Raw genomic sequence first — 26449 nt, forward strand, 5'->3', positions numbered from 1 at the left:
TTGAGACAGGAGAATTGCTTGAACAGGGGAGGCGAAGGTTGAGTGAGCCGAGATCATGCCCAGCCTAGGCGACAGAGCGAGACTCGGTCTCAAAAAAAAAAAAAAATGCACTGAGGAGACAGGTTTTTGAGAGGTAAAAGGACCCTCTCAAAAATCGACCGCGGTCCTCCACTGGGTAGGGGGCGCTCCAAGACATGGACTCTTCTAGCCGTTGCCTCTCTATATTAGCGAGATCCTCGTTGCTAGGAGACTAGACGCGTCTTACCGTGGGAGAGCTCAGCCTCACTGATAGTCCGGGGTCTCTCTTGTGCGAAAGCTGAGATCTCAGGTCCCACAACCGCCCACAACCAGGGGCAGTTCTGGAAGGCCCCTTTCTAGGGACATTTTTCTTCTACGCTCTGTAACGCGGGTCGAGACAGGCCGAAGCTTCTTTCCCGGATCCAATCCCCTGCCCCGCCATGCCTAAGAAAGAAAAAAAGGCCAAGACGCCCCTGTCCGATGAGGAGCAGCTGCTTCTGTTTCAACAGAAGTTGCTGGCAGAGGAGGAGATGGCCAAAAAGAAAGAGAGGCTCCTCAGCCAGTTCTTGAAGGTGATGGCCTTTTGCATTATGTCCTGCTCAACCCCATCCACCCGCTGCGCTGGCCTGTCACTGAGGAAACCTCATTTTCATCCTGACCTCCCCTCCTCCGGAAATCCTGAGACCCAGATATACTTAGATTTCAGGCAACATTGTTTGGGAGGCGGGGGTGTTATCCGTGAAGCATGGAGGGGGTGCGTGGTATACAGCCTGGCGGTCTCTATTGAATCACAGAACTGGGACCTTAGGTCCTGTCCGCTATCCCAGCTGTCTGAAATGCTGATATTCTCCCTGGAGATGGGTCATTACAAACAACATCCTACTCTGATGCTCCCACCCTGAAGGAAATTCACCCTTGCCCTCCCTAAATGCCATCAGGCCGTTCCCATCGGAAAGGGGTAAGGTGTCAGCTGATAAATTAAGAGTGATCTTGTTTGTTGTACTGAAAGGCCCTGACTTCCTGGAGGTATATTTATTCCTTCACACAGGACAAGCTGGCCAAGGAGGAACACAACAGTGCTTTGAACCTTAATAAGATTAACACACAGTGGAGAACTGTCCTTAGGGAAGTCAAGACCAGAGAGCTTCATAAGGACATTGAAATCCTCAGCCAAACATTTGAACGAGTGGTGGACTGTAAGGACAATGTCATCAAGGTAGGCACTCTTTCCAAGGAAACCTTGAGTATGGCTTCCTGACCTCTTAATAGAATGATCCTAGTGAATTAGTCCATCTTTAAGCCCTCACAAGACACAGGCTGTGAGAAAGCCAGGCTATTGGTAACAACGGTTTTCACAGAAATAAAAAATAGAATATGGGGCTATCTTTCACCCCTCTCTCCCTTAGAGGAGCCACTCTCCTTGTAATCTGCTGCCCCAAACCAGCACTATCCAATAGTAGAGTTGTAAGGCACAGTAGACATCACCCAGTGACTTGAAATGAGTCCCACACCTTCATTTCAATGTCAGAAGGCTCAGTTCCAGAGGGGAACTGACTTGCCCAAGGTCACATACCTAGTCAGTGAGAGAGCCAGGACTCCAGCCTGTGTTTATTGATTCCCACTGCAGTGCTCCATTCAACCAAATTGTTTGGCCTCTTGATTCAACTTCAGTGGCCCTGGATAAGGTTGAGAAGATCTCCATGGGTAAGAGCAGTTCTGGATTTCTAAGCAATTCAATCAGCCATCCTTATGCTCTTGGGAGGTTCTTGAGTTCTTGATTCCATCCTATCTTTTCTTCTAAGGGATTTTCTGTACCCCTTCTTTTTTCTTACTTTTAATAGTCTACCTCCATTTACTGCCTTCTCCTTAGTCTTTTTATTTATTTATTTATTTATTTATTTATTTATTTAGACGGAGTCTTGCTCTGTCGCCAGGCTGGAGTGCAGTGCTGTGAACTCGGCTCAGTGCAGCCTCCACCTCCCGGGTTCAAGTGATTCTCCTGCCTCAGCCTCCCGAGTAGCTACAACTATAGGCGTGTGCCACCATGCTTGGCTAATTTTTGTATTTTTAGTAGAGATGGGGTTTCACCGTGTTGGCCAGGATGGTCTCGATATCCTGACCTCGTGATCCACCTGCCTTGGCCTCCCAAAGTGCTGGGATTACAGGTGTGAGCCACTGCACCCAGCCAGAGTCTTTTCAATTGTAAACAAAACAAAGCCCACAGTAACAGCAAAATATACATTGCCAACATGGTATTCCCCCTCTAGAAAACATACATTTCTCTTTCATAGCCTAACCCCTGGGGAAAAAGCTCAGCAGACCTTGGGCAGCTTCCAGAGATATATATTAAGAGTCCTCAAATTTGCAATAACCATTATTCATTAGAAGTTCACACCCCACCAGTTATACCTTACGGATTTTTTTCTTTTTTCGAGATGGAGTTTCACTGTTGTTGCCCAGGCTGCAGTGCAAAGGCCCGATCTCAGCTCACTGCAACCTCTGCCTCCTGGGTTCAAGCGATTCTCCTGACTCAACCTCCTGAATAGCTGGGATTACAGGCGCCCGCCACCAAGCCCAGCTAATTTTTATATTTTTAGTAGAGACAGGGTTTCACCATGTTGGCCAGGCTGGTCTGGAACTCCTGACCTTAGGTGATCCACCCACCTCAGCTTCCCAAAGTGTGGGGATTACAGACGTTAGCCACTGCGCCCAGCCCATAACTTATGGATTTTTAAGAGGCTTTTTCAGACACTTATTGGAAGTTATCAAACACTTGATAAGAACAGCAGTGTTCATTGCCTAGTGTTCCATTATTGGAATGCTAAGTTTTGGGGAGTTATGTATCTTGTACTGCTCAAGGTCATCACCAAGGTCTGATTTTTCACAAAAAATATTTGCAACCTTAGGCATGAATGGGTTAAGGGAAGCTGAGTAGTTGACCAGGTTCACCCCGACACAATTAACTTCTTCCTACACAGCAGCCTCTCAGCTTATGATAACAGTTCTTGCTTAGGTAAATCACATACTGTTAATATTAACCACCTTCAGGGTCATTCCTGAGTAAGACTACACATATTAAATGTGGAAATGTTAGTGATCCTCACTATCTCTACTTCTTCACTTCCCTTTTACCCTGCATCCCACAACGTCTGATTTCTACCCTTCTCTAGGAAACTGCTCAAGTAAAAGCCACCGGTTCAGAATTGTGACTACTTTTCATCATTTAGTCTTTATCTAACCTAACCTCTCTATGGCACTGACATTCTTGGTCATGCCCTGGGTCTTGAAACTCTCCTTTGGCTTGCAAGACACCATTCTGTCATTTTTTCTACCTCTGGGACATAAACCATTCACTCCAGTGAGTTTATCTTCCTCTCTCCATCCTCTGAACTTCAGCATTCCCCAGATTTCTGAGTCTGGCCATCTCACCCTTTAACCAGTTTTCTAGGGCTAGACAATCTTACATATTACCCTGACTTTATTTTATTTTATTTTATTTTATTTTATTTTATTTTATTTTTTGAGACAGTCTCACTGTTGTCCAGGCTGAAGTGCAATAGCACAATCATAGCTTACTACACTCAAGCTCCTGGGCTCAAGTGATCCTCCCACCTGAGCAGTTGGGACTACAGGCTCTCACTAGGATTGGCTAAATTTTTTTTTTTTTTTTTTTTTTTTTTTTTTTTCTGAGATGGAGTCTCACCCTGTCGCCCAGGCTGGAATGCAGTGGTGCCATCTTGGCCCACTGCAACCTCCGCCTCCCGGGTTCAAGTGATTTTCCTGCCCCAGCCTCCCAAGTAGCTGAGATTACAGGCGCACGCCACTACGCCCAGCTAACTTTTGTATTTTTAGTAGAGACGGGGTTTCACTATATTGGTCAGGCTGGTCTCGAACTCTTGACCTTGTGATCTGCCTGCCTCGGCCTCCCAAAGTGCTGGGATTACAGGCGTGAGGCACCGCGCCCAGCTTATGATTGGCTAAATTTTAGAATTATTTTTTAATTTTTAGTAGAGACAAGGTCTCACTGTGTTGCCCAGGCTGATCCTCCCACCTCACCCTCTGGAGTAGCTGGGACCACAGGTGCACACCACCTCATCTAACAAATTTTTACATTTTTTGTAGAGATGTAGTCTCGTTACATTGCCCATGCTGGTCTTGAACTCCTGGCCTCAAGCAGTCCTCCCACTTTGGCCTCCCAAAGTGCTAGTATTACAGGCATGAGCCACTGGGCCCAGTCCATCCTAGATTTTGCATCTGTCCCTGACCTCTGTTACTAAGTGTTGTATAAGTTGTCTACTTTAAAGTAGTTTTCAAAGCTATACCCTGCTGTCCTTTTCCACTGTCCTCCTGTAGTTGAGACCTGGGCATCATCTCTAACCTAAACTATTTGTTTCCTGTTTTCCACCCTTCACATTCAACTGCCTCTAGATTCTCTGCAGAACTACTACGATTATTATTATTATTATTAATTTTTATTTTTAGACAGAGTCACCCAGGCAGGAGTGCAGTGGCACAATCTTGGCTCACTGCAACCTCTGCCCCCTAGGTTCAAGTGATTCTCCTGCCTCAGCCTCCTGAGTAGCTGGGATTACAGGTGCATGCCACCGTGTCCAGCTAATTTCTGCATTTTTAGTAGAGACGGGGTTTCGCCATGTTGGCCAGGCTGGTCTCTAACTCCTGGCCTCAGGTGATCCAACTACCTCGGCCTCCCAAAGTGCTGGGATTATAGGCATGAGTACTAGGGTTATCTTTCTAAAGCAGAAATCTAATCCTGTCACTCCACTGCTTAAATCTTAGTGGTTCCCCCATCTACAGGAAAAAATCCAAACTCCATAGTAAGAACATCAAAGCCTTTCATGATCTGGTTCCTACCTGTACTTTTTTTTTTTTTTGAGATGGAGTTTCGCTTTTGTTGCCCAGGCTGAGTATTACAGGCGTGAGCCACCACACCCGGCCTCTGCCCACCTGTACTTTTCATACAGCCAGCCTTGTTTCTTACCTGTGCCTTTGCATATGCTATTCCCTGTGTCTGGAATTCTCATCTCCATTTCTTCTCCAGTTGTCCTGACAAATTTTCTTATTATTTTTATTTTTATTTATTTATTTTTTTGAGACGGAGTCTCATTCTGTCTCCCAGGCTGGAGTGCAGTGGAGCGATCTCGGCTCACTGTGACCTTCACCTCCTGGGTTCAAGCGATTCTCCTGCCTCAGCCTCCCAAGTAGCTGGGATTACAGGTGCACGCCACCACGCCCGGCTAATTTTTGTATTTTTAGTAGATACAGGGTTTCATCGTGTTGGCCAGCTGGTCTTGAACTCCTGACCTCAAGTGATCTGCCCACTTCAGCCTCCCAAAATGCTGGGATTATACACCACACTGCACTCTGCCCTTTTTTTTTTTTTTTTCTGAGATGGAGTCTCATTCTGTTGCCCAGGGTGGAGTGCAGTGGTGCAATCTCTGCTCACTGCAATCTCCACCTCCCAGGTTCAAGTGATCCTCCTGCCTCAGCCTCCTGAGTGGCTGGGACTACAGGTGTGCGCCACCATGCTGGCTAATTTTTGTATTTTTAGTAGAGATGGGGCTTCACCATGTTGGTCAGGTTGGTCTGGAACTCGTGACCTCAGGTGATCCACCTGCCTCAGCCTCCCAAAGTGCTGGGATTACAGGAGTGAGCCCGACCATCCTGGTAAACTTTCATTCCTCCTTCAAGAGTTGATACAAATGACATCTCTTTGGTGAAGGCTTTCCCAGTGCTTAGTCATATGTAGGCACTCAATCCTTTATATTCATTGTCACTCAATAAATCATCAACCTTATAGCAATTTCCATGTTATGTTGTGATTTTCTATTTATGTAACTCTTCCTACTAGACTGTAAGCTCCTTTGGGAGCAGTGGGCATATCTTTTTATCTCTGAATCCTCAACATCCTGCACAGTGCTGGTACATAGCAGGGGTTAGGTAAACATTTGCTGAGTGAGTGAATAGTCTTCCATCATCAGAACCTATTTCATAGGATCCTTTTATCATTGTAAACATATAAGGTAAAAGCTATCTCTGTGTAGAGGTCATGGTAGTTTACAGTGAGTGGACTCAAGGTGCCTGGATCATGTGGGCAATTCCATAAATGCTTTTCTGTTTAATCTTGTTTTACTTTTTTGAAGGTAGTACATTCACATTATTCAAAATCCAAAAGAAAAAAAAGTTATATAGAGAAAAGTTCCTCCCCACCAGTGCCTTCCAGGTACCCAGTGTTCCTTCCAATAATTCTAGTTTCATAAGGAAATCTTTTTTCTTTTTTCTTTACATAAGTGATCATATTATATACTATTCTGCCCCTTGGTTTTTTCACTTAATAATGTATCTTGGAGGCTGCGCACGGTGGCTCATGCCTGAAATCCCAGCACTTTAGGAGGCCAATGCAGGTGGATTGCTTGAGCCTAGGAGTTCGAGATCGGCCTGGGCAACATGGTAAAACCCTGTCTCTACTAAGAATATAAAAATTAGCTGGGTGTGGTGGCATGTGCCTATAGTCCCAGCTACTGGGGAGGCTGAGGTAGGAGGATCACATGAGCCTGGGAGGCAGAGGTTGCAGTGAGCCAAGATTGTGCTCATATATATATGAGATTGTTCCATATTTTCCTGTAAAGAGCTTCTTATTTTACAACTGCATAGTATTCTGTATTGCAGTTTACCACATTACTTTTTCCTCTGTATTTTTATTTGGGTAATTGGATTTAGATGCTTAGCGATGTTGTATCAAGAGACACATATTGTTTAGCTCTCTTTTTGTGATGTTAGCAGCTGTTGATCCATTAAATCATTGGGAGATGCAAAAATGCTTATTTTTAAAATGTTTAAATTGTATTTTAGAAATGGGGATGGGGCCAGGCACAGTGGTTCATGCTTGTAATCCCAACACTTTGGGAGGCTGAGGCAGGCAGATCCTTTGAGCCCTGGAGTTCGAGACCAGCCTGGGCAACATGGTGAAACCCTGTTTACAAAAAAACTTAAAAATTAGCTGGGCATGGTAGTGTGTGCCTGTAGTCCCAGCTACTCAGGGGGCTGAGGTGGAGGATCAATTGAGCCTGGGAGATTGAGGCTGCAATAAGCTGTGATCATGACACCTGACCCAGCCTGGATGACAGAACAAGACCCTGACTCAAAACAAAAAGAAATAGAGATGGGGTCTAGATGTAGTGATCCAGTAAGGAAAAAAAAAAAAAAGAGAGAGAGAGAGAAAGAAATAGAGATAGGGCCCTCACTCTGTTGCCCAGGTTAGTCTCAAACTCTCGGCCTCAAACCCTTGCTTCAAATGATCTTCCTGCCTCAGCCTCCCAAAGATCTGGGATTACAGGTGTGAGCCACTGTGTCTGGCCTGATTTTCTAATAGTATCGTTCATTTTTTGTTCATTAGCTTGAGTATTTCTGAAAAGAGATACTTCCCCTCATTTTCTATTCAATTACTCAAAGCTATAGTTTATACAGGAAAAGCAAGATAAATGCTTGATTATTTCTCTTGCCTTTATTTAACAGTTTTTAAAAAAATTGATTGTCTGGTATCCTCCAGTGATAACTGATTAAAAAACAAAACAAAAAAAACCTTCTGGCTGGGCGCGGTGGTTCACACCTGTAATCCCAGCACTTTAGGAGGCCGAGGCGGGTGGATCACGAGGTCAGGAGTTCAAGACCAGCCTGACTAACATGGTGAAACCCCATCTCTACTAAAAAATACAAAAAATTAGCTGGGTGTGGTGTGTAATTCCAGCTACTCCGGGAGGCTAAGGCAGGAGAATCACTTGAACCTGGGGGGCGGAGGTTGCAATGAGCCGAGATCGCGCCACTGCACTCCAGCCTGGGTGACAGAGTAAGACTCCATCTCAAAAAAATAAATAAATAAAAAATAAAAAATAAAAATAAATAAATAAATAAAAATTCATTGCACTTGGCTTCTCACAGAATGACTGTTAGGCTCCTGGAGGGATCATCCTAAGAACAAGCATTCTAAGGGGCGGGAAGCAGAAACTGCCAGGCCAGCCAAGGGTTATGCCTGGGACTGGCATAGTGCCACTTCCACCGTATTCTATTGACCCATGTAGTCATAGGGTCTGCCCAAATTCAAGGAGCTGGAAGAAGAGACACCACCTTTTGATAGGGGAGTGGCAAGGTCACATAGCAGAGAATCGTAGGATGGGAGATATTGCTGTGATTTTCTTTGGAAAATCTGCCTCAGTGAGGCACTTTATATTGGTTCCTGGGTCCTTCTGACATGACCCTTTTGGTCTTTGATAGCTTCTTTGCTATCTTTTATGATAAGATACTCCAGGTTCTGCCTGGAGCGGTGGCTCATGCCTGTAATCCCAGCACTTTGGATGGCCGAGTCAGGCGGATCATAAGATCAAGACCATCCTGGCCAACATGGTGAAACCCTGTCTCTACTAAAAATGTAAAAAATTAGCTGGGCGTGGTGGCAGGTGCCTGTAGTCCCAGCTACTCAGGAAGCTGAGGCAGGAATCGTTTGAACCCAGGAGGCTGAGTTTACAATGAGCCAAGATCACACCACCACATTCCAGACTGGTGACAGAGCGAGACTCCATCTCAAAAAAAAAAAAGATACCCCAGGGTCAACTCATTTTCTGCATCAGACCTCAAAGCACTCATTTCTCCAAGAATCCCTGATCCCTTTCAGGGGTGGCTACATCACTGTAAATGTTAGTCATCCACAGGACACTGGCTGGCTTCATGGGGCTCCTTGCTATCACTTTTTTTTTTCTTCTTCTTCTTTGAGATGGAGTCTCGCTCTCTTGCCCAGGCTGGAGTGCAGTGGCATGATCTCAGCTCACTGCAACCTCGGCCTCCTGGGTTCAAGGAATTTTCCCGCCTCAGCCTCCCGAGTAGCTGGGATTACAGGCACACGCCACCACACCCAACTAATATTTGTCTTTTTATTATTTATTTTGAGACAGAGTCTCGCACTGTCACCCAGGCTGGAGTGCAGTGGCGCAATCTCAGCTCACTGCAACCTCTGCCTCCTAGGTTTAAGCAATTCTCCTTGCCTCAGCCTCCCAAGTAGCTGGGATTACAGGCGCCTGCCACCATGGTCGGATTTTTTTTTTTTTTTTTTTTTGTATTTTTAGTAGAGACGGGGTTTCACTATGTTGGCCAGGCTGGTCTCGAACTGTTGACCTCATGATCCACCCACCTTGGCCTCCCAAAGTGCTGGGATTACAGGCTTGTGCCACCGCGCCCGGCATTTTTGTATTTTTACTAGAGATGGGGCTTCGCCATGTTGGTCAGGCTGGTCTTGAACTCCAGACCTCGTGATCTGCCTGCCTCCCAAAGTGCTGGGATTTTCGCCTCCCAAAGTGCTGGGATTACAGGTGTGAGCCACTGTGCCCGGCCTATTTTTTTTTTTTTTTTGAGACAGGGTCTTGTTCTGTCACCCAGGCTGGAGTGCAGTGGCATGATCTCAGCTTACTGCAACTTTGAACTCTTGGGCTTAAGCAATCCTCCTGCCCAAGTCTTGCGAGTAGCTGGGACTACAGCCTGGGTAATTTTTATGTTTTTTTTTTTTTTTTTGTAGAGATTGGGGGGTCTCACTGTGTTGCCCAGGCTAGTCTTGAGCTCCCAGGCTCATGTAATCCTCCCACCTTGGCTACCCAAAATGCTGGGATTACAGATGCGAGCCACCTTGCTCAGCCCTTGCCATCACTCTTGCTTTACACGAGTGAGGAGGACAACTAGCATTCTTAAAGCCAAATTGGCAGTAGGAACAAATAAAAAACTGCAAGCTGAATATATTTTTATTTTCTCACACAGATGCCATTCAGCTGGAATGGTAACTCTCTCTTTCTGGCCTAGTCTTTAGCTAAAGATCTGTCCGAAGCTGAGGAGCAGTACGCCCGTGCCCTGCGCAGCCACTTGCACAATGTTGACCAGCTTTTGGCCCTGCAGAGGCACCGGCTCAGTCTCCTGGAGGAAAGTTACAACATGGAGCTGGAAGCCCTAACCAAGGAGTTTGAGACAGAAAGGTATGGGGGCCTAAGAGAAGATGGGGAATTGAATCCAGGGGAGTGTCCAGAGTCTGTGTCAAGGAGTTGCCTGTAAGCAAGTGGCTAGTATCTTGGAGCATCCCACATTGATTATCACAGGACCCCCAGCAGAGAATATCTTGGTTCCTTTTAAACAAACTCTGGCTTAAGTTTGCAGCTCTAGCTTCCCTTTACTTACGTCAGGCCCCCTATCTGTGTGCCTTCACCCACTTTCTTCTTTTTTCTTTCACTATTTTTTTCTTTATTTATTATTTTTTATTGTGTTTTGTTTTTTCAAGACGGAGTCACGCTCTGCCGTCCAGGCTGGAGTGCAGTGGTGCGATCTCAGCTAACTGCAACCTCTGCCTCCTGGGTTCAAGCAATTTTCCTGCCTCAGTGTCCCCAGTAGCTGGGACTACAGGTGCGTGCCACCTCACCTGGCTAAGTTATTGTTTTACTTTTTTTTTTTTTTTTTTTTTTTTTTTTTTTTTTTTTTTTTTTTTTGAGACGGAGTCTCGCTCTGTCGCCCAGGCTGGAGTGCAGTGGCCGCATCTCAGCTCACTGCAAGCTCCGCCTCCCGGGTCTATGCCATTCTCCTGCCTCAGCCTCCCGAGTAGCTGGGACTACAGGCGCCCGCCACCTCACCCGGCTAGTTTTTTGTATTTTTTAGTAGAGACGGGGTTTCACCGTATTAGCCAGGCTGGTCTCGATCTCCTGACCTTGTGATCCGCCCGTCTCGGCCTCCCAAAGTGCTGGGATTACAGGCTTGAGCCACCGCGCCCGGCCTTGTTTTACTTTTTTTTAATAACTCTTTTTTTCTTCTTTTTAAGTTTAACTCCTCAAATTCCTTTTACCAACTACCCATTTTCAACTATCAAAATCCTACCCATTTGGCAGGGAACAGCGATGGGAGAGAGACTTCTCACTGTAACCTTTTGTACTTTTTTGAAAGTACATGAATGTATTACCCATTCAGAAATCAAAATAAAATAACTGTATTCATTCTTTCTAGTCCTAAAAAGAATAGAGCCTTCCCTCTCTCTGTTCTCCATCAGTACCTGAGAGTTTGTACCATTCACATAGATTTATTACATACTGCTTTGAATTGTCATTATTGGTCAATATCCTGTATCCCTCAGAGCAGGGACAGTGTCTTGTCTCCTACAGGAAGACAATTATTGACCAACATGAGAAAGAGATTCACTATCTACAAGATATCTTCATGGCCATGGAGCAGAACTATATAGATTCTGAGTATGAAAGCAAGCTGGAGTTCCAGAGCATGTGGAATGATCTCAAAAACATGGTACGGAGGGAGAGTAGATAGACAAGAAGTGGAAGGAGGTGATAGAAAAATGCTCAAGGAGGCTGGGAACAGTGGCTTACACCTGTAATCCCAGCACCTTGGTAGGCCAAGGCAGGAGGATCACTTGAGACTAGGAGTTCAAGACCAGCCTGGGCAACACAGAGAGACTGCCATCTCTACCCCCCAACCAAAAAAAAAAAAAAAAAAAAGAGCCAGGCGTGGTAGTGTGCGCCTATGGTCCAAGCTACTTAGGAGGCTGAGGTAGGATGATCGCTTGAGCCCAGAAGACGGAGGCTGTAGTGAACTGTGATAGCAAAACTGCCCTCCAGCCTGGGTGACAGAGCGAGACCCTCTCTCAAAAAAATTAAAAAATTAAAAAATTAAAATGCTCAAGGCTACTAGAGGTAGAAGAGACCCCTTTAGCCAACACAGTGAATAAAATATCTATTGCCACTGTAGGTATCCCTACTGCTTTTTGTAATTTTGTGAAAATTGGTTGGGAGGGAGGACCATTCTAAAATGTCAAGGGAATGCATTTTAGAGCTAAAAAGCACCAAGGAGATCATCTGGCTTCACCCCTGTGATTTTCAGATGAAGAAAGTAAGGCCCAATAGGTAAAATGACCTGCCAAAGTCATGCTGCTGGTCTGTGGTAGAACCAGGAGAATCTAGGTCTCCTGCCCCTTGATCCAAAGTGCTTTCCGTTGTCCTCGAGGTTGCAAACTTAGCCAGCCCACAGACCTAGGTTTGGGTATGGAGTTCTTTGTTTTTATTTATCCCATAGTGTTTTATAAAATTTTTTGAATAAGCATCTTACACTTGAAAATTGGAGATTTCATAAAAACATCCAAATTTTCAGCTTCCCTTGAAAAATTTAAAGATCTGGCAACACTGGGCCACATTTCCAAATGGCAAGGCTCATATGGAGCTCAGTGGCTGCCCCTCCTCCTCCCAAATGCAGCATTTCCTCTCCAGTTCACCACAGGCCCCACCCGGCCCACAAAACTTATTTATATCATCTGCCTGGTCTTGTGTAGGCATTTTCCTTGAAGACCTCTGTACTAAACTATGCTACAAACAGTTCAAGAGGGTGAGGTTGCTGGTGGAAGTGAAAGGGCACTAATGAGGTAATTCCAAACATTTGCTATTTTGGGGTCACTTGCTAGAATTTAGAAGAGAAGCACTTTCTAAGGCTGCACCTGGAGAACATAGTAGAAGATCTGTGGAGAAAGTTCCAGGATGTACTCAAGAATTACACTGATGCCACAGAGGATCGAAAGGCTGCCTTTGAGACCCTGCAGGTGAAGGATGAGAAGAGCTCCAAAGAGATTGAAGTACAGATGAAAAAAATACAGAAACTACAGGTTAGTGTATACTCACTAACCTGTGAGTTACTCACAGTGAAATACTCACTGCTCTAACTGCTCTATTATCCCCTCTTCTGCTTCCCCTCGTTTCCCCTGGGCCTCATCACTGATTGGTTGGGAAAAGATGATATGCTCTGATTTCAGTCCCCAGGCAGCCCTTTTACCTGTCTCACTGAAGACCCTCATTTGGCCAAGTGTTTCCCCTAATCTGTTCCTCTAGGATGCCATAACTATTTCAAAAGGCAAGATCATGATACACAGCCGTGAGAGTGAAGATGAGAACCGGTATATCCGTAACGACAAGGAATTGGTCCTTGTACAACTGCGAAAACTTAAGGCCCAAAGGACTCAGGCCCGGGCAGCATCCCAGAAGAACTTAGTCAAACTCACCTTGGAAAGTAATGCCACCCTCAAGGCCCTGAGAAAGATTGTTGATAAGGTAACACAAGGGAGAGGACAGTCAGAACGAAGTCAAGGAACCTGGCTCCCTGCAAGGTTAAAGGGATTTGGAAAGGATAGCGAAGGCTTCTTCCTGCTTCCTGGCTGAGTGGACACTTGGAATACCTTTTTTATTCCATGTTTCCTCCCCTCTTATATTAATTTATTTATTTATGTATTTCTACAGATGGGGTCTCACTGTGTTGCCCAGGATGGTTATGAACTCCTGGCCTCAAGCAGTCCTCTTGCCTTGGCCTCCCAAAGTGCTGAGATTAGAGGTGTGAGCCACCCTGGTGAGCCCCTTCCTACTTTTTTTTTTTCTTTCTTTCTGGTGAAGACAGGGTCTCACTCTGTCTCCCAGGCTGGAGTGCAGTGGCGCCATCTTGGCTCACTGCAACCTCTGCCTCCTGGGCTCAAGCGTTCCTCCTGCCTCAGCCTCCCCAATGCATGGCTAACTTTCGTATTTTTTGTAGAGAGGGGGTTTCGCCATGTTGCCCAGGCTGGCTCAAACTCCTGGCCTCAGACAATCTTCCCACCCTGGCTTTCTTTTTTTTTTTTTTGAGATGGAGTCTCACTCTGTCGCCCGGGCTGGAGTGCAGTGGCTGGATCTCAGCTCACTGCAAGCTCTGCCTCCCGGGTTTATGCCATTCTCCTGCCTCAGCCTCCCGAGTAGCTGGGAGTACAGGCGCCCGCCACCTCGCCCAGCTAGTGTTTTGTATTTTTTGGTAGAGACGGTGTTTCACCGTGTTAGCCAGGATGGTCTCGATCTCTTGACCTCGTGATCTGCCCGTCTCAGCCTCCCAAAGTGCTGGGATTACAGGCTTGAGCCACTGCGCATGGCCCACCCTGGCTTTCTAAAATGCTGGGATTACAGGCATGAGCCACTGCATCGAGCTCCCTCTTACATTTTAATTAATTAATTATTATTATTATTTTTGAGATGAAGTCTTACTCTGTTGCCCTGGCTGGAGTGAAGTAGCATGATCTTGGCTCGCTGCAACCTTCACCTCCCCAGTTCAAGCAATTCTCCTGCCTCAGCCTCCTGAGTAGGTGGGATACAGGTGCGCACCACCACACCCGGCTAATTTTTGTATTTTCAGTGGAGACAGGATTTCACCATGTTGGCCAGGATATTCTCCAACTCCTGACCTCAGCGATCCACCCACCTTGGCTTCCCAGGTGCTGGGATTACAGGTGTAAGCCACCGCGTCTGGTCTACATTTTAAATTGAAATGAATTGGCCAGACGTGGTGGCTCATGCCTGTAATCCCAGCACTTTGGGAGGCCAAGGTGGGAGGATAGCTTGAGCCCAAGAGTTTGAGACCACCCTGGGCAACATAGGGAGAGCCCATCTCTACCAAAAAAAAAAAAAAAAAAAAGCTGGGCATAGTGGCACACGCCTGTGAGCCCAGATACTTGGGAAGCTGAGATGGGAGGATCACTTGAGCCTGGGACATCGAGGCTGCAGTGAGCCATGACTGCACCACTGCACCACTGCACCCCAGCCTGGGTGACAGAGTAAGACCCTGTCTCAAAAAAAAAAAAAAAAAGGACAGAAAAGACAAAAGAAATGAATTAATAATGAATGAGTTTTTGGCTGGGCACAGTGGCTCACACCTGTAATCCCAACACTTTGGGAGGCCAAGGCAGGCGGATCACCTGAGGTTGGGAGTTCGAGACCAGCCTGACCAACATGGAGAAATTCCATCTCTACTAAAAATACAAAATTAGCTGGGCATGGTGGTGCATGCCTGTAATCCCAGCTACTCGGGAAGCTGAGGCAGGAGAATCGCTTGAACCCTGGAGGCAGAAGTTGCAGTGTGCCAAGACTGCACCACTGCACTCCAGCCTGGGCAACAATAGCGAAACTCTGTCAAAAAAAAAAAAAAAAAGGCCGGGCGCGGTGGCTCAAGCCTGTAATCCCAGCACTTTGGGAGGCCGAGACGGGCGGATCACAAGGTCAGGAGATCGAGACCATCCTGGCTAACCCGGTGAAACCCCGTCTCTACTAAAAAATACAAAAAACTAGCCGGGCGAGGTGGCGGGCGCCTGTAGTCCCAGCTACTCCGGAGGCTGAGGCAGGAGAATGGCGTGAACCCGGGAGGCGGAGCTTGCAGTGAGCTGAAATCCGGCCACTGCACTCCAGCCTGGGTGACAGAGCGAGACTCCGTCTCAAAAAAAAAAAAAAAAAAAAAAAAAAAAAAAAAAAAAAAAAAAAAAGAAATGAATTAATAATGAATGAATGATTTTTTTTTTTTTTGAGACAGGGTCTCACTCAGTTGCCCAGGGCGGAGTGTGGTGGCACCATCTCGTCTCACTCCAGCCTCTACCTCCTGGGCTCAAGTGATTCTTCCACCTCAGCCTCCCCAGTCGCTGAGACTGTAGGCATGTGCCACCACACCTGGCTTTTGCAAATTTTTTTGTAGAGATGGGATCTTCCTATGTTTCCCAGGCTATGAATTAATTTTACAATAAGAATAGAAAATACTTGGAATAGTGTGTGTTACATGGTAACCTCTATTTGCTATATGTATTTATTGCTATTGTTTCCCACTTGGATGAGTAGCTTCCCTGGGTTCAAACAGGGGAACCAACTCCACTAGCTTCCCTCTCCACTCCCTTTCCTAATATAAACTCTCTTCCTGCTTCAAATAGGGTGAAAAGATCCTTAAACTTGCTGAAATATGTAGGAAATTTGAAACTGAGGAAGAAAAGGTGCTGCCTTTTTATTCATCAGTATTGACTCCTAAGGAGCAGGAGGGGATTGAGGAGAATAATCTAGAAGAGCTTACTGAGGAGCTTGCCAAGGTAAAGGCTGGGGGATGGTGGGGCATTGGGCAGCATTTGCTAGTGGGTCTCGCTGCATACCTTCTCCCTATAACTCCACTCCCAGGTGATGGTGGACTACACAGGAATGGAGAATTTCTGGAAAAGGTACAACAAAGTGAAACTGGAGCAACTGAGCCTCCAACACAGACGAGCCCAGCTGCTAGATATCAATGGAAAGCTGCGGGAGATGCTGAAGCAGTACTTGGATGGCATCTCAGTGAGTGACGAAGTGCTGAGCCAGCTCAACCCACTCTTTATAGTCAACTATCAAAGCAATTTACCCCAGCCCTTGTCCATACCTATAGCCCATCCAGGTGATAAACAACATCCAACCACTTAAAATATAATTGAAGCAGCCCACGTGATCTTCCACAACCTGTGATCTAAGGAAAAAAATCTTTCAACTCCTAGAGATTTTTTTTTTTTTTTGAGAGATGTACGGATGTTGCTATTAAAAATTTCCATGGAGTTTATGAGCTCCTTGTATCTTTTCCATATTGGACAGAGCAGTCCTCTTTGAGGACACTAGGAACACTGTGGTCCCAGGGAATAGAGAGAACAGCTAGGCAACTACCAGGAGGCTCACTGCTCAATTAAGCATCCCTCCTCAGAATCAGGGCGCCATGAGAGCCAAAACCCATACCTTAAGGACTTAGAGATCCTATGGGAAGACTCAAGACCAGATCCTTAAAGTCAGTTAGGACAGCAAGAAGAGGCCAGGGGAAGAGGTGATCCAGGGCCTACAACCACCCCCATGCCAGGCAAGATGCAACTAAGAATGCTTTTTTCCTCAGCCCTTTACCTCATTCCCACTTTCAAAGGCAGTCTCAGAAAGTATCAGATGAAGAATGCAAAGAAGTTTTTTAGAATTTATTATTTATTACTTCTTTTTGCTCTTGTTTCGTTTCTCTTCCTTGAGCTTCTTTTTGGAGACTTTGGGTCTGTTGGCCTTTCTGTATAGGTGATACCCAATGAGGCCCAGGAGGGCTGGCACAATGGCCATCCCTACCAGAGGCAAAATGCCCTTCACCAGCTTTAGCCAGTAGTTGGCTCGGATTAGTGCAATCAGCTCCACGTCATACTGCACCACTGCATCCGCTAGAGAGGCAGAGGGGTGGAGAGGGTTAGACTCTCAGTGCATTTTATCCAGGGCTCAGAATCTGAATGAAAATAGGGAGGGTAGGCCACAGCAAAGCCAACAACTATGAAGCTGACAAGATTTAAATGTGGGGTTGAATTCCTTTAGACAAGAGTAGAGGAGGATTATGAGCAGAGTTCAGTGATAGTCATGTTGACCCCAACTACACATGTGGCTTGGGTCCAGTGACAAGTCTTTGAATGCAGGAAAACTTTCTGTGAATATGAAATGTAAGACTCTTCTCTATTTGTAAGTGGGAGAACCTTCTATACTAACTACTAACTTATCGTATTTCCAAATAACCACATGGATAGAGTCTTTGCAGGTCTGAAATTAAATGGATTTAAACTAGACTTTAGGCCGGGCGCAGTGGCTCAAGCCTGTAATCCCAGCACTTTGGGAGGCCGAGATGGGCGGATCGCAAGGTCAGGAGATCGAGACCATCCTGGCTAACCTGGTGAAACCCCGTCTCTACTAAAAAAAAATACAAAACACTAGCCGGGCGAGGTGGCGGGCGCCTGTAGTCCCAGCTACTTGGGAGGCTGAGGTAGGAGAATGGCGTGAACCCGGGAGGTAGAGCTTGCAGTGAGCTGAGATCCGGCCACTGCACTCCAGCCTGGGCGACAGAGCAAGACTCCGTCTCAAAAAAAATAAATAAATAAATAAACTAGACTTTAAAAAATCAACCAACCAATGAGCACATTCAACGTGATTATGAGATAACAGGAGTTTCAGCATAAGAACTGAAGAGGAAGAAGGATGAGGATGCTGCTTAAGAAGTAAAGGGGCAGGTGGAACAGAAATGAGTGGGCGGAAGAGGCGCAAATAAGCAGCACTGGGAATGGGGAGGTATAGGGCTTTGGGTAAAAGAGTTTCTCCTTGGTTGCCCTACCCTCCTTCCAGGCCTTCCTCTAAGCTGGAACTAGAATAAAAATTATGAGCCCAGCCAGGCACGGTGGCTCATGCCTGTAATCCCGGCACTTTGGGAAGCCAAGGCAGGCGGATCACCTGAGGTTGAGAGTTTGAGACCAGTCTGACCAACATGGAGAAGCCCCATCTCTACTAAAAATACAAAATTAGCTGGGCGTGGTGGCACACGCCTATAATCCCAGCTACTCGGGAGGCTGAGGCAGGAGAATCGCTTGAACTTAGGAGGCAGAGGTTGTGGCGAGTGAAGATTGCGCCACTGCACTCCAGCCTGGGCAACAAGAATGAAACTCCGTCTCAAAAAAAAAAAAAAAAAAAAAAGAAGAAGAAGAAGAATTACGAGCCCAATACTCTGTGGAGTACAACACATTTTAGCTAATAGAACATTTGTTAGAACTGAAAGCAAAAGATACGCATTTTGGGAAATCTGTCCATCTCAACCCTTCAAAAATAGACATCGGCAGTGACCTATGATGGCTTTTAAAGTTATGGGGTAGACTTGGCTTTAACAGTTGCTTTTTGTTTTGTTTTGAATTACTTGACTGTGATTATTTTTACTATCTCTTCCCTGATGGAGGCTGAAAGGAAGCGGGGTGGGGGGGGGGGGCGGCTGTACAGCTGACACAGCGTAGAGTTGTAGAAAAGGGCAGGAAAGAAGCCCAGTGTTCTGGGAAAGGTGGTGGCACAGGCAGTTCTCTTCCCTAACAAGTTACTGGCTGCTAGAGGTCACACCAGGTGGCCTCATCAGGTTATTTGTCTTTAGTCCCTGTTGGTGATATGAGGAAGAAAAAAGTGGCCCTGGAGATGGAGGCGCCAGCCACTCCTGTCTGTCTAAACAAACTTGGTCTGGACCTTCTCAAGCATTAGACAAAGTATATAGCTCCTTACAGCTCTTAGGGACTGGGTATTTCGATGGCCTGAGAGACAGGCCTAGTCAGATTACCTGGGACAGATGGTGGAAATCCTCGTTTTCCATAGGCCAAGTGAGAAGGAATGATTGCCCTTCGCTTCTCTCTGAGGGAAGGAATGTCAGTCACAGCCAGAGGCAGGAGAGGTAGGCCAGCAGCCTCAGTCCAGCTGAAGCTCCTCCAGCAAAACCCTCTGGATCTTCACACCCAAAACACGAACTTTTCCACCTGAACACCGAACAGGCTGGCCAGCAAAGGTGTCCATCTCCCCATGTGCCTCAACTCCCCAACAAAAGCAACAGCGCAAGAAGCACAGAGGCTTTGGATGCCCTCAGGGTTCCCACTGACCTGGACCTGTCCAGTGGGAAGCAGGGTCCTTTATTCCACATTCTCCTGCTTCTTAAGGAGTGAGGATGGCAGAGAAAACCTCTTCCCATGCAAAGAGGGTACCCAGGCCCACCCCTGCCCAGATACTCACCCCACACACATGTCTAGAAGACTCTGCTCCAGACCTTGAGGAAGAAGACACAACTGAACTGGAAGCTATCCACCTTCCCCAAATCCCATGACATGAACACCAAAGTCTTCCTCCTCCATCCTCAATAGGCCTTGCCCCCACTTCTTAAATCTCTGGCTTCCAATTGGGACAAGTGGAGTATTAGAAGTGAGGTTTGAACCTCAGAAGGTAACTGGTAGAGCCCTAGGGTCTTACTCATTTCAGGGGGGAATTTCCAGGGCAGCTTTGGAGCTGAAGAGGCTAAGAAAGGGCTTAGGTTGTGAAGAGGTAGAATGGGAGGCACAGGTCACATACCTGGAATCACCTGCTTTTGGCCAAGTTCTATAACCAGAGGGTCTCTGGTCAGGGAGGTGTCAATAATACGTCCATCTACCAAGCTTCCCTGGGGGGAGAGAGCATCAAGAGCATACACCTACCACCCTCTCCCTCCCAGCAGGCGCGCAACACACACCTGGACCGCTGGGCGGCGGCAGCCCCCTTACAGCGGCAGCCTAGCCTTCCCCTTACCGCTGTAAGGAACAGGAAGCCCCAGAGGGCTGGCGCTTCTCGGAGATCTCTCCACCCTGCACTTCTCCGTGCCAGGTAGGAACTGGCAGAAAAGCAAGGAGGAAAAAGAGGCACGGAAGAGCAACGCCTCTCCCCTCGCCATGTGCTCGACAACCCCAGAGCCCCGAGTTTCTTCTCCCGAACCGCTTGCCACGTGTCCAAGCCAAAGCTGACGTGTTTCAGCAGGGCGCCACCCCCTCCCAGGCCCCGCCCCGGCCCCCGAGACCCCTCACCGTGTAGTGTATGTGGAGCGTGTCTCCAAAAGCAGCTGGCTCGGCACATGGTTCGAGGGGCTCCACCTACGATCGGACTACAGGGGTCACGGATGCTCTTCCAAAGATCCCGTTCTCGCTCCTAGACCCAGCACCACCCCCAACTCAGTTCCCGCACTTCCTTCCCGGCTCCCAGATTCGTTGAGATCCCTGTGTTACCCCACAAGGCTCGGTCCACGGGTGCTGAGGTTTGGGACTATCTCCTCACCAGGGTCTCCACTTGGAGGGTCCGGACGGGACTTTCAGTTTCGAACCCAGCCTCAGCCTGGCACACCGCCGCACTGAGCAGCAGCAGCAGCAGCAGCAGCAGCAGCAGCAGCAGCAGATGGAGCGGGAGGAGTGAGGGGCGCAGGGCCATGACTGGGCGCGGGGCAGGGAGCCGGGGCACCAGGACAGGCTGTTCGGGTGGCGGCGGCTAGGACAGCGTTCCCGCAGCGCCCAGGCCAGACTGGACGGGACGGGGCGGGTCGCGATGCTAGAGCTCCTCCTCCTGCAGCCCTTCCTCCACCTTGTCCCCACCTCCGAAAGGGAGGAGGCCGAGGGGCGCCCTCTGTACCCTCCAAGATCCGGAGGGCGCAGGTTCTGACCCGTTCATTAGACGTTCTGTCCTATAATGTGGGTTGGGCCAAATAATAGCACCCATTTACGATTACCTACTGTGTGTCAGGAGCTAGTCTCTAATCCTCAAAACCAACCTAAAAGGTCAGCATAATTGTTTCCATTTTACAGATAAGGCACAGGGTGCTCAGGATGTGCCCAAGGTCATCAGGCTAGGTGGTGATACAGACAGGATTCAAACCCAGGACTGCCTGAGTCCAACGTGGTTGCTGTCTGCTCTTTCCTCTAAGTTATGTCTCCTTGTGGCTATCCTGGCAGTGTCTGGCTGGCCCACCCCACCCAGGCAGTTGTCTCATTCCTCTCCGACCTCCAACTACTTCAGCCTGAATTTCTGGAGGTTATAGATCCAAATATCCGAAAGAGGGCAGGGAGCTGTCCTATCCCTATCCTTTGAAAAGCTAGCTGAAAAGAGCAAGGCGCTGTTTTCCTGTAAGAACAGGGTAAACCCCTGACCTTTTCCTCTGGTGCTACTACTTCCTTTCTCCTTTCATCAACAAACTTCTCAAAGGACAGCACACATAACCCCTTTATGTTTGTGTAAAGACGTCACTTTTTTTTTTTTTTTTTGAGACGGAGTCTCGCTCTGTCCCCGAGGCTGGAGTGCAGTGGCACGATCTCGGCTCACTGCAAGCTTCGCCTCCTGGGTTCATGCCATTCTCCTGCCTCAGTCTCCCGAGTAGCTGGGACTATAGGCGCCCACCACCACGCCCGGCTAATCTGGTATTTTTATAGAGAGGGGGTTTCACCATGTTAGCCAGGATGGTCTCGATCTCCTGACCTCGTGATCCGCCCACCTCGGCCTCCCAAAGTGCTGAGATTACAGGTGTGAGCCACTGTGCCCAGCCGACTTCACATTTTTTTTTTTTTTTTTTTAGACGGAGTCTCACTCTGTGGCCCAGGCTGGAGTGCAGTGGAGCAATTTCCACTCACTGCAACCACCGCCTCCCAGGTTCAAGCGATTCTCCTGCCTCAGCCTCCCAAGTAGCTGGGATCACAGGCGCCCGCCACCATGCCTGGCTAATTTTTGTATTTTTAGTAGATAAGGGTTTCACCATGTTGGCCAGGCTGGTCTCAAACTCCTGATCTTGGTGATCCGCCTGCCTCGGTCTCTCAAAGGGCTGGGATTACAGGCGTGAGCCACCACGCCTGGCCAGACTTCACTTTTTTTTTTAGGAGGAGGAGTTTTGCTCTTGCTGCCCAGGCTGGAGTGCAATGGTGCGATCTCAGCTCACCACAACCTCTAACTCCCGGGTTCAAGCAATTCTCCTGCCTCAGCCTCCCGAGCAGCTGGGATTACAGGCATGCGCCACCACGCCTGGCTAATTTTGTATTTTTAGTAAAGACAGGGTTTCTCCACGTCGGTCAGGCTGGTCTCAAATTCCCAACCTCAGGTGATCTACCCGCCTCAGCCTTCCAAAGTGCTGGGACTGCAGGTGTGAGCCACCATGCCCAGCCCACTTTTTAAGAGTTTGTTGTTGTTGTTGTTGTTTTGAGACAGAGTTTCACTCCTGTCGCCCAGGCTGGAGTGCAATGGCATGATCTTGGCTCACTGCAACCTCCACCTCCCGGGTTCAAGCGATTCTCCTTTCTCAGCCTCCCAAGTAGCTGGGATTATAGGCACCCACCACCACGCCTGGCTAATTTTTGTATTTTTAGTACATGGGGTTTTGCCATGTTGGCCAGACTGCTCTCAAACTCCTGACCTCATGATGTGGCCGCCTCAGCCTCCCAAAGTGCTGGGATTACAGGCGTGAGCCAATGCGCCCGGCCAACAGTCTTAACTGCACTCATTCTTCCAATCCATCTGTAACAACCCGGACTTCCTCCCTATCTGCTGTTTCTGTTAGTGGCTCTGCTACCAGCATTCATTCTTCTTTCATCTCCCACATCCAACGGGTCTACTCTGGATTCTCCTTCCACAGTCTCTCCAGCTCCTCCCTTCTATTCCCATAGCTACAACCCTCCCACCTCAGGATAAGAAGCCTTCATTATCTCTCATTTGTATTGTTTAAAAAAAAAAAAAAAGTCCCCTCAGCAGGAGGGAATTTCTAGGGGTGATGAAATGCTCTATATTTTCAGAGGGATGTGGGTTACATGGGTGTATGCATTTGTCAGAACTTATCAAACTGTATACTTACAATCTGTGCATTTCACTGTTTGCAAATTATGTATCAAAATATTTTTTAAGTTAAACAAAAAAACCACAAAACTACATCTCCAAGTCTCCCTTAAAGCTGGATATGGCTAACTGACTAAGTTCTGGCCAAGAGAACATAAACGAAGTGTTGGAAGTTTGTCTTGGACTTCCAAGAAGGCCTTTTAAAGAGTTAACTAGGAAGCATCCTTCTGTGCTCCTCTCCCTCCCCCAATCATCTTTCATTCCTTCTGTCTGCTATCTGAAATGCAGATGAGATGAATTAAGCTCTAGAAGCCATATTAGACCATGAGATGACCATTAGGATGGAAGCTGCATGCTAGGATGGTGAAGCAAAAAGAAGCATAAGTCCTTGTTAACTGCAGAGCCACCATGCCAGTTCTGGATTGCCTACCACCAGACACTTTTATTTTTCAGTTGTATCTGAAGCCCCATTCTTTGTGGGGGGAAAAAAAGTCTAGTCAAGTGCAGTAGTGAGAAGGGGGAAAGAGGAGTTCGATCTGTAACTGGCTGTGAACAATTGAGATGCCTATCTTCAGACCAGCTGCTAGATACTTTTTTTTTTTTTTTTTTTGAGATGGGGGTCTCTGTCAGTCAGGCTGGAGTATAGTGGTGCAATCTTGGCTCACTGCAACCTCCGCCTCATGGGCTCAAGTGATCCTCCTGCCTCAGCCTCCCAAGTAGCTGGGACCACAGGGGCATGCCACCACACTCAGCTAATTTTTACATTTTTTGTAGAGATGTAGTTTCGCCATATTGCCCAGGCTGGCCTTGAACACCTGGACTCAAGTGATCTCTGTCCGCTTCGGCTTCCTAAAGTGCTGGGATTACAGGTGTCAGTCACCACGCCCAGCTCACCATTTTTTTTTTCTTTTGACAGAGTCTCACTCTGTTGCCCAGGGTGGAGTGCAGTGGTGAGATCTTGGCTCACTGCAACCTCCACCTCCTGGGTTCAAGCGAGCATATCTGGCTAATTTTTATTTATTTATTTTTATTTATTTGGATGAAGTCTCACTCTGTCTTACCCAGGCGGGAGTGTAGTGCTGCGATTGTGGCTCACTGCAGCCTCTGCCTCCCAGGTTCAAGCAATTCTCCTGTTTCAGCCTCCGGATAGCTGGGACTACAGGTGTGTGCCACCACACCAGGCTAATTTTGTATTTTTAGTAAAGATGTGGTTTCACCATGTCAGCCAGGCCAGTGTTGAACTCCTGACCTCAGGTGATCCACCTGCCTTGGCCTCCCAAAGTGCTGGGATCACAGGTGTGAGCCACCATGCACAGCCCCAGACACCTTTTAACTGAGGCAGAAAGACACTTCTTTTTTTTTTTTTTTTGAGACAGAGTCTTGCTCTGTCGCCCAGGCTGGAGTGCAGTGGCGCGATATCGGCTCACTGCAAGCTCCGCCCCCTGGGTTCACACCATTCTCCTGCCTCAGCCTCCCAAGTAGCTGGGACTACAGGCACCCGCCACCACGCCCGGCTAATTTTTTGTATTTTTCTTTTTAGTGAAGATGGGGTTTCACCGTGTTAGCCAGAATGGCCTTGATCTCCTGACCTCGTGATCCACCTGCCTAGGCCTCCCAAAGTGCTGGGATTACACGCGTGAGCCACCGCATCTGGCCTTTAAACTTCTATCTTGTTTAAGAAAAGTCTTGGCGTGGTGGCTCATACCTGTAATCCCAACATTTTTGGGAGGCTGAGGCAGGAGGATCACTTGAGGATTGCTTGAGGCCAGGAGCTCAAGACCAGCCTGGGCAACATGGCAAGACCTTATCTCTACAAATAATTTAACAATTAGCTAGGTATGGTGGTGTGCTCCTGTGGTCTTAGCTACTCAGGAGGCTAAGGTGGGAGGATCACTTGTGCCCAGGAGATCAAGGCTGCAGTAAGCCATGATCATACCACTGCACTCCAGCCTAGGTGACAGAGACCTTGTCTCAAAAAATAAGCCCCTCATCCCTAGCCTCTCCCTACTTTGGACCATTGTGTACACTGCTGCTATCTACAGTTTCAGTCCCATCATCTGCCCACTAAAAAGCCTACCATGGCTTCACATTGCCCACGTGAATAAAATTCCAACTCCTTGACATGACAACTGAAAGCTTGTCATCCGGCCCTAATCTGCTTTTCCAAACTTGGCTTTTATTCCATTAAACTGAATCCCTTTTAGAGACAGGAACTTCATGTTTCTCATTTCTAAATCTTCATTGCTAGTATAATTAATGTCTGACACATAAATGCTCAGTAAATGTTTGTGAATTAAGCCAAACTCCCTTCCTGCTCAAGGACTGTGGTCTGGCATCAGACAAACCTACATCTTTCTGTTTCCATCTCTGTGCCTGCACACATACACTTCTTTTACCTATCAAGCTCCCTCCAGGCTAAGCTCGAATATCATTTCCTCTGTGAAGTCCTGATTCTCTTAGCTAGGAGCTCCAGGCATACACTTGTGGATATTATATTTTTCCTTTTGTTGCAGTTATTTGTGTATGCCCCATTCCTCCCTTCCTATCTCCCCCAGAGCCAGCTAACTGATGGCAAGGTCAAGGTTGCAATCATGTCTGGAGCTAAGTACTAGCTACACGATACCCTCCAAATAATAGATTCTAGACAGTATGTTTTATTTTGAAGAAATTATACTATGAAATACTGAGAAGGCATTAAAAGATCTAATTATACTAATATAGAAAATATCTAAGACAAATGTATATATACCCTAAGTAAAAAAAAGCAAGTAGCAGAATAACAGATGCGATATGAGCCCATTTATATTTTAACCCCTCCACAAACATGTATCAGCACATACATTTAGAAAAGGAACTAGAAGGATGCACATCAAATAGCTGAGGATGGTTACGTTTGGGCATAAAATAGTAGTAGAGGGGAATGTCCCATATGTTGCTCTGTATATTTTTGTATTGTTTGGATCTTTTACAATAAAAATTACTTTGGTTATAAAAATAATTTTTTTCCTGCTCAGATGTTACTTCAGGTTATGAAAATAATTTTTAATATTAAATATTATATGGATAAACAAGATATATAGGGACACAGGGGAATGAGTGGGAGGTGTTAAATGAGTTGTGCTAACAGAGCTAAAGGAGCCAACGTGGGGAAAAACTATAAAAGTCCTTGTGGTTGCAGGGGGCACAGGCAGCTTTGTGGAGGAGGTGAAACGAGCTAGATCTTGGAGTGGGATTTTTAAACAAGTGAGAAAGGAGGTAAAGGCAGAGGGCCAGATGTTTGGGAAAAATTAATGGACTGATTTGTCTAAAGTAAGGGATTTGGCCAGAGTCTAGAGCAAGATGGTTGGAGAGGGAATTAAGGGCTAGTTATGAAGAACCTTGAATGTCAGACTAAGGCATTGGGAATACATTGGAAGTTT

At 47.0% G+C, this 26449-nt stretch overlaps 2 protein-coding genes across 5 annotated transcripts; one reads left to right on the top strand and one right to left on the bottom strand.

The window, feature by feature from the left end:
• Positions 1-229: 229 nt before the first annotated feature.
• Positions 230-16453, top strand: CCDC65 (coiled-coil domain containing 65). 2 transcript variants are annotated; one of them, XM_050746915.1, is made up of 8 exons: positions 230-590; positions 1067-1234; positions 9877-10046; positions 11214-11352; positions 12518-12715; positions 12939-13157; positions 15812-15964; positions 16050-16453. In XM_050746915.1, exons 1-8 carry the CDS (start codon positions 459-461, stop codon positions 16323-16325), a joined length of 1455 nt encoding a protein of 484 aa, XP_050602872.1. In that variant the 5' UTR covers positions 230-458; the 3' UTR covers positions 16326-16453. The 2 variants fall into 2 exon arrangements, with proteins under 2 accessions (XP_050602872.1, XP_050602873.1); XM_050746916.1 differs by lacking the exon at positions 230-590 and adding an exon at positions 759-976.
• Positions 16454-16841: 388 nt separating this feature from the next.
• Positions 16842-24380, bottom strand: FKBP11 (FKBP prolyl isomerase 11). 3 transcript variants are annotated; one of them, XM_050746952.1, is made up of 6 exons: positions 20502-24380; positions 20255-20320; positions 19770-19857; positions 19437-19470; positions 18994-19064; positions 16842-17083 (listed from the first exon to the last, which is right to left on the bottom strand). In XM_050746952.1, exons 1-6 carry the CDS (start codon positions 20649-20651, stop codon positions 16866-16868), a joined length of 627 nt encoding a protein of 208 aa, XP_050602909.1. In that variant the 5' UTR covers positions 20652-24380; the 3' UTR covers positions 16842-16865. The 3 variants fall into 3 exon arrangements, with proteins under 3 accessions (XP_050602909.1, XP_050602910.1, XP_050602911.1); XM_050746953.1 differs by having other exon boundaries at positions 20255-20375; positions 20502-20563; XM_050746954.1 differs by lacking the exons at positions 20255-20320; positions 20502-24380 and adding an exon at positions 19983-20197.
• Positions 24381-26449: the final 2069 nt, after the last annotated feature.

The sequence above is a fragment of the Macaca thibetana genome, chromosome 11 (genome assembly GCF_024542745.1).
Source record: "Macaca thibetana thibetana isolate TM-01 chromosome 11, ASM2454274v1, whole genome shotgun sequence".
Lineage (NCBI taxonomy): Eukaryota > Metazoa > Chordata > Mammalia > Primates > Cercopithecidae > Macaca > Macaca thibetana.

Coding starts and splice junctions, on each gene's coding strand:
- CCDC65 (XM_050746915.1), top strand. CDS start 459: ATGCCTAAGAAAGAAAAAAAGGCCAAGACGCCCCTGTCCGATGAGGAG. Junction 1,235..9,876: donor GTAAGGACAATGTCATCAAG/GTAGGCACTCTT, acceptor TTTCTGGCCTAG/TCTTTAGCTAAAGATCTGTC. Junction 10,047..11,213: donor AAGGAGTTTGAGACAGAAAG/GTATGGGGGCCT, acceptor TGTCTCCTACAG/GAAGACAATTATTGACCAAC.
- FKBP11 (XM_050746952.1), bottom strand. CDS start 20,651: ATGGCCCTGCGCCCCTCACTCCTCCCGCTCCATCTGCTGCTGCTGCTG. Junction 20,321..20,501: donor CCCTCCAAGTGGAGACCCTG/GTGAGGAGATAG, acceptor GTCCGATCGTAG/GTGGAGCCCCTCGAACCATG. Junction 19,471..19,769: donor CCAAAAGCAGGTGATTCCAG/GTATGTGACCTG, acceptor TTCTTCCTCAAG/GTCTGGAGCAGAGTCTTCTA.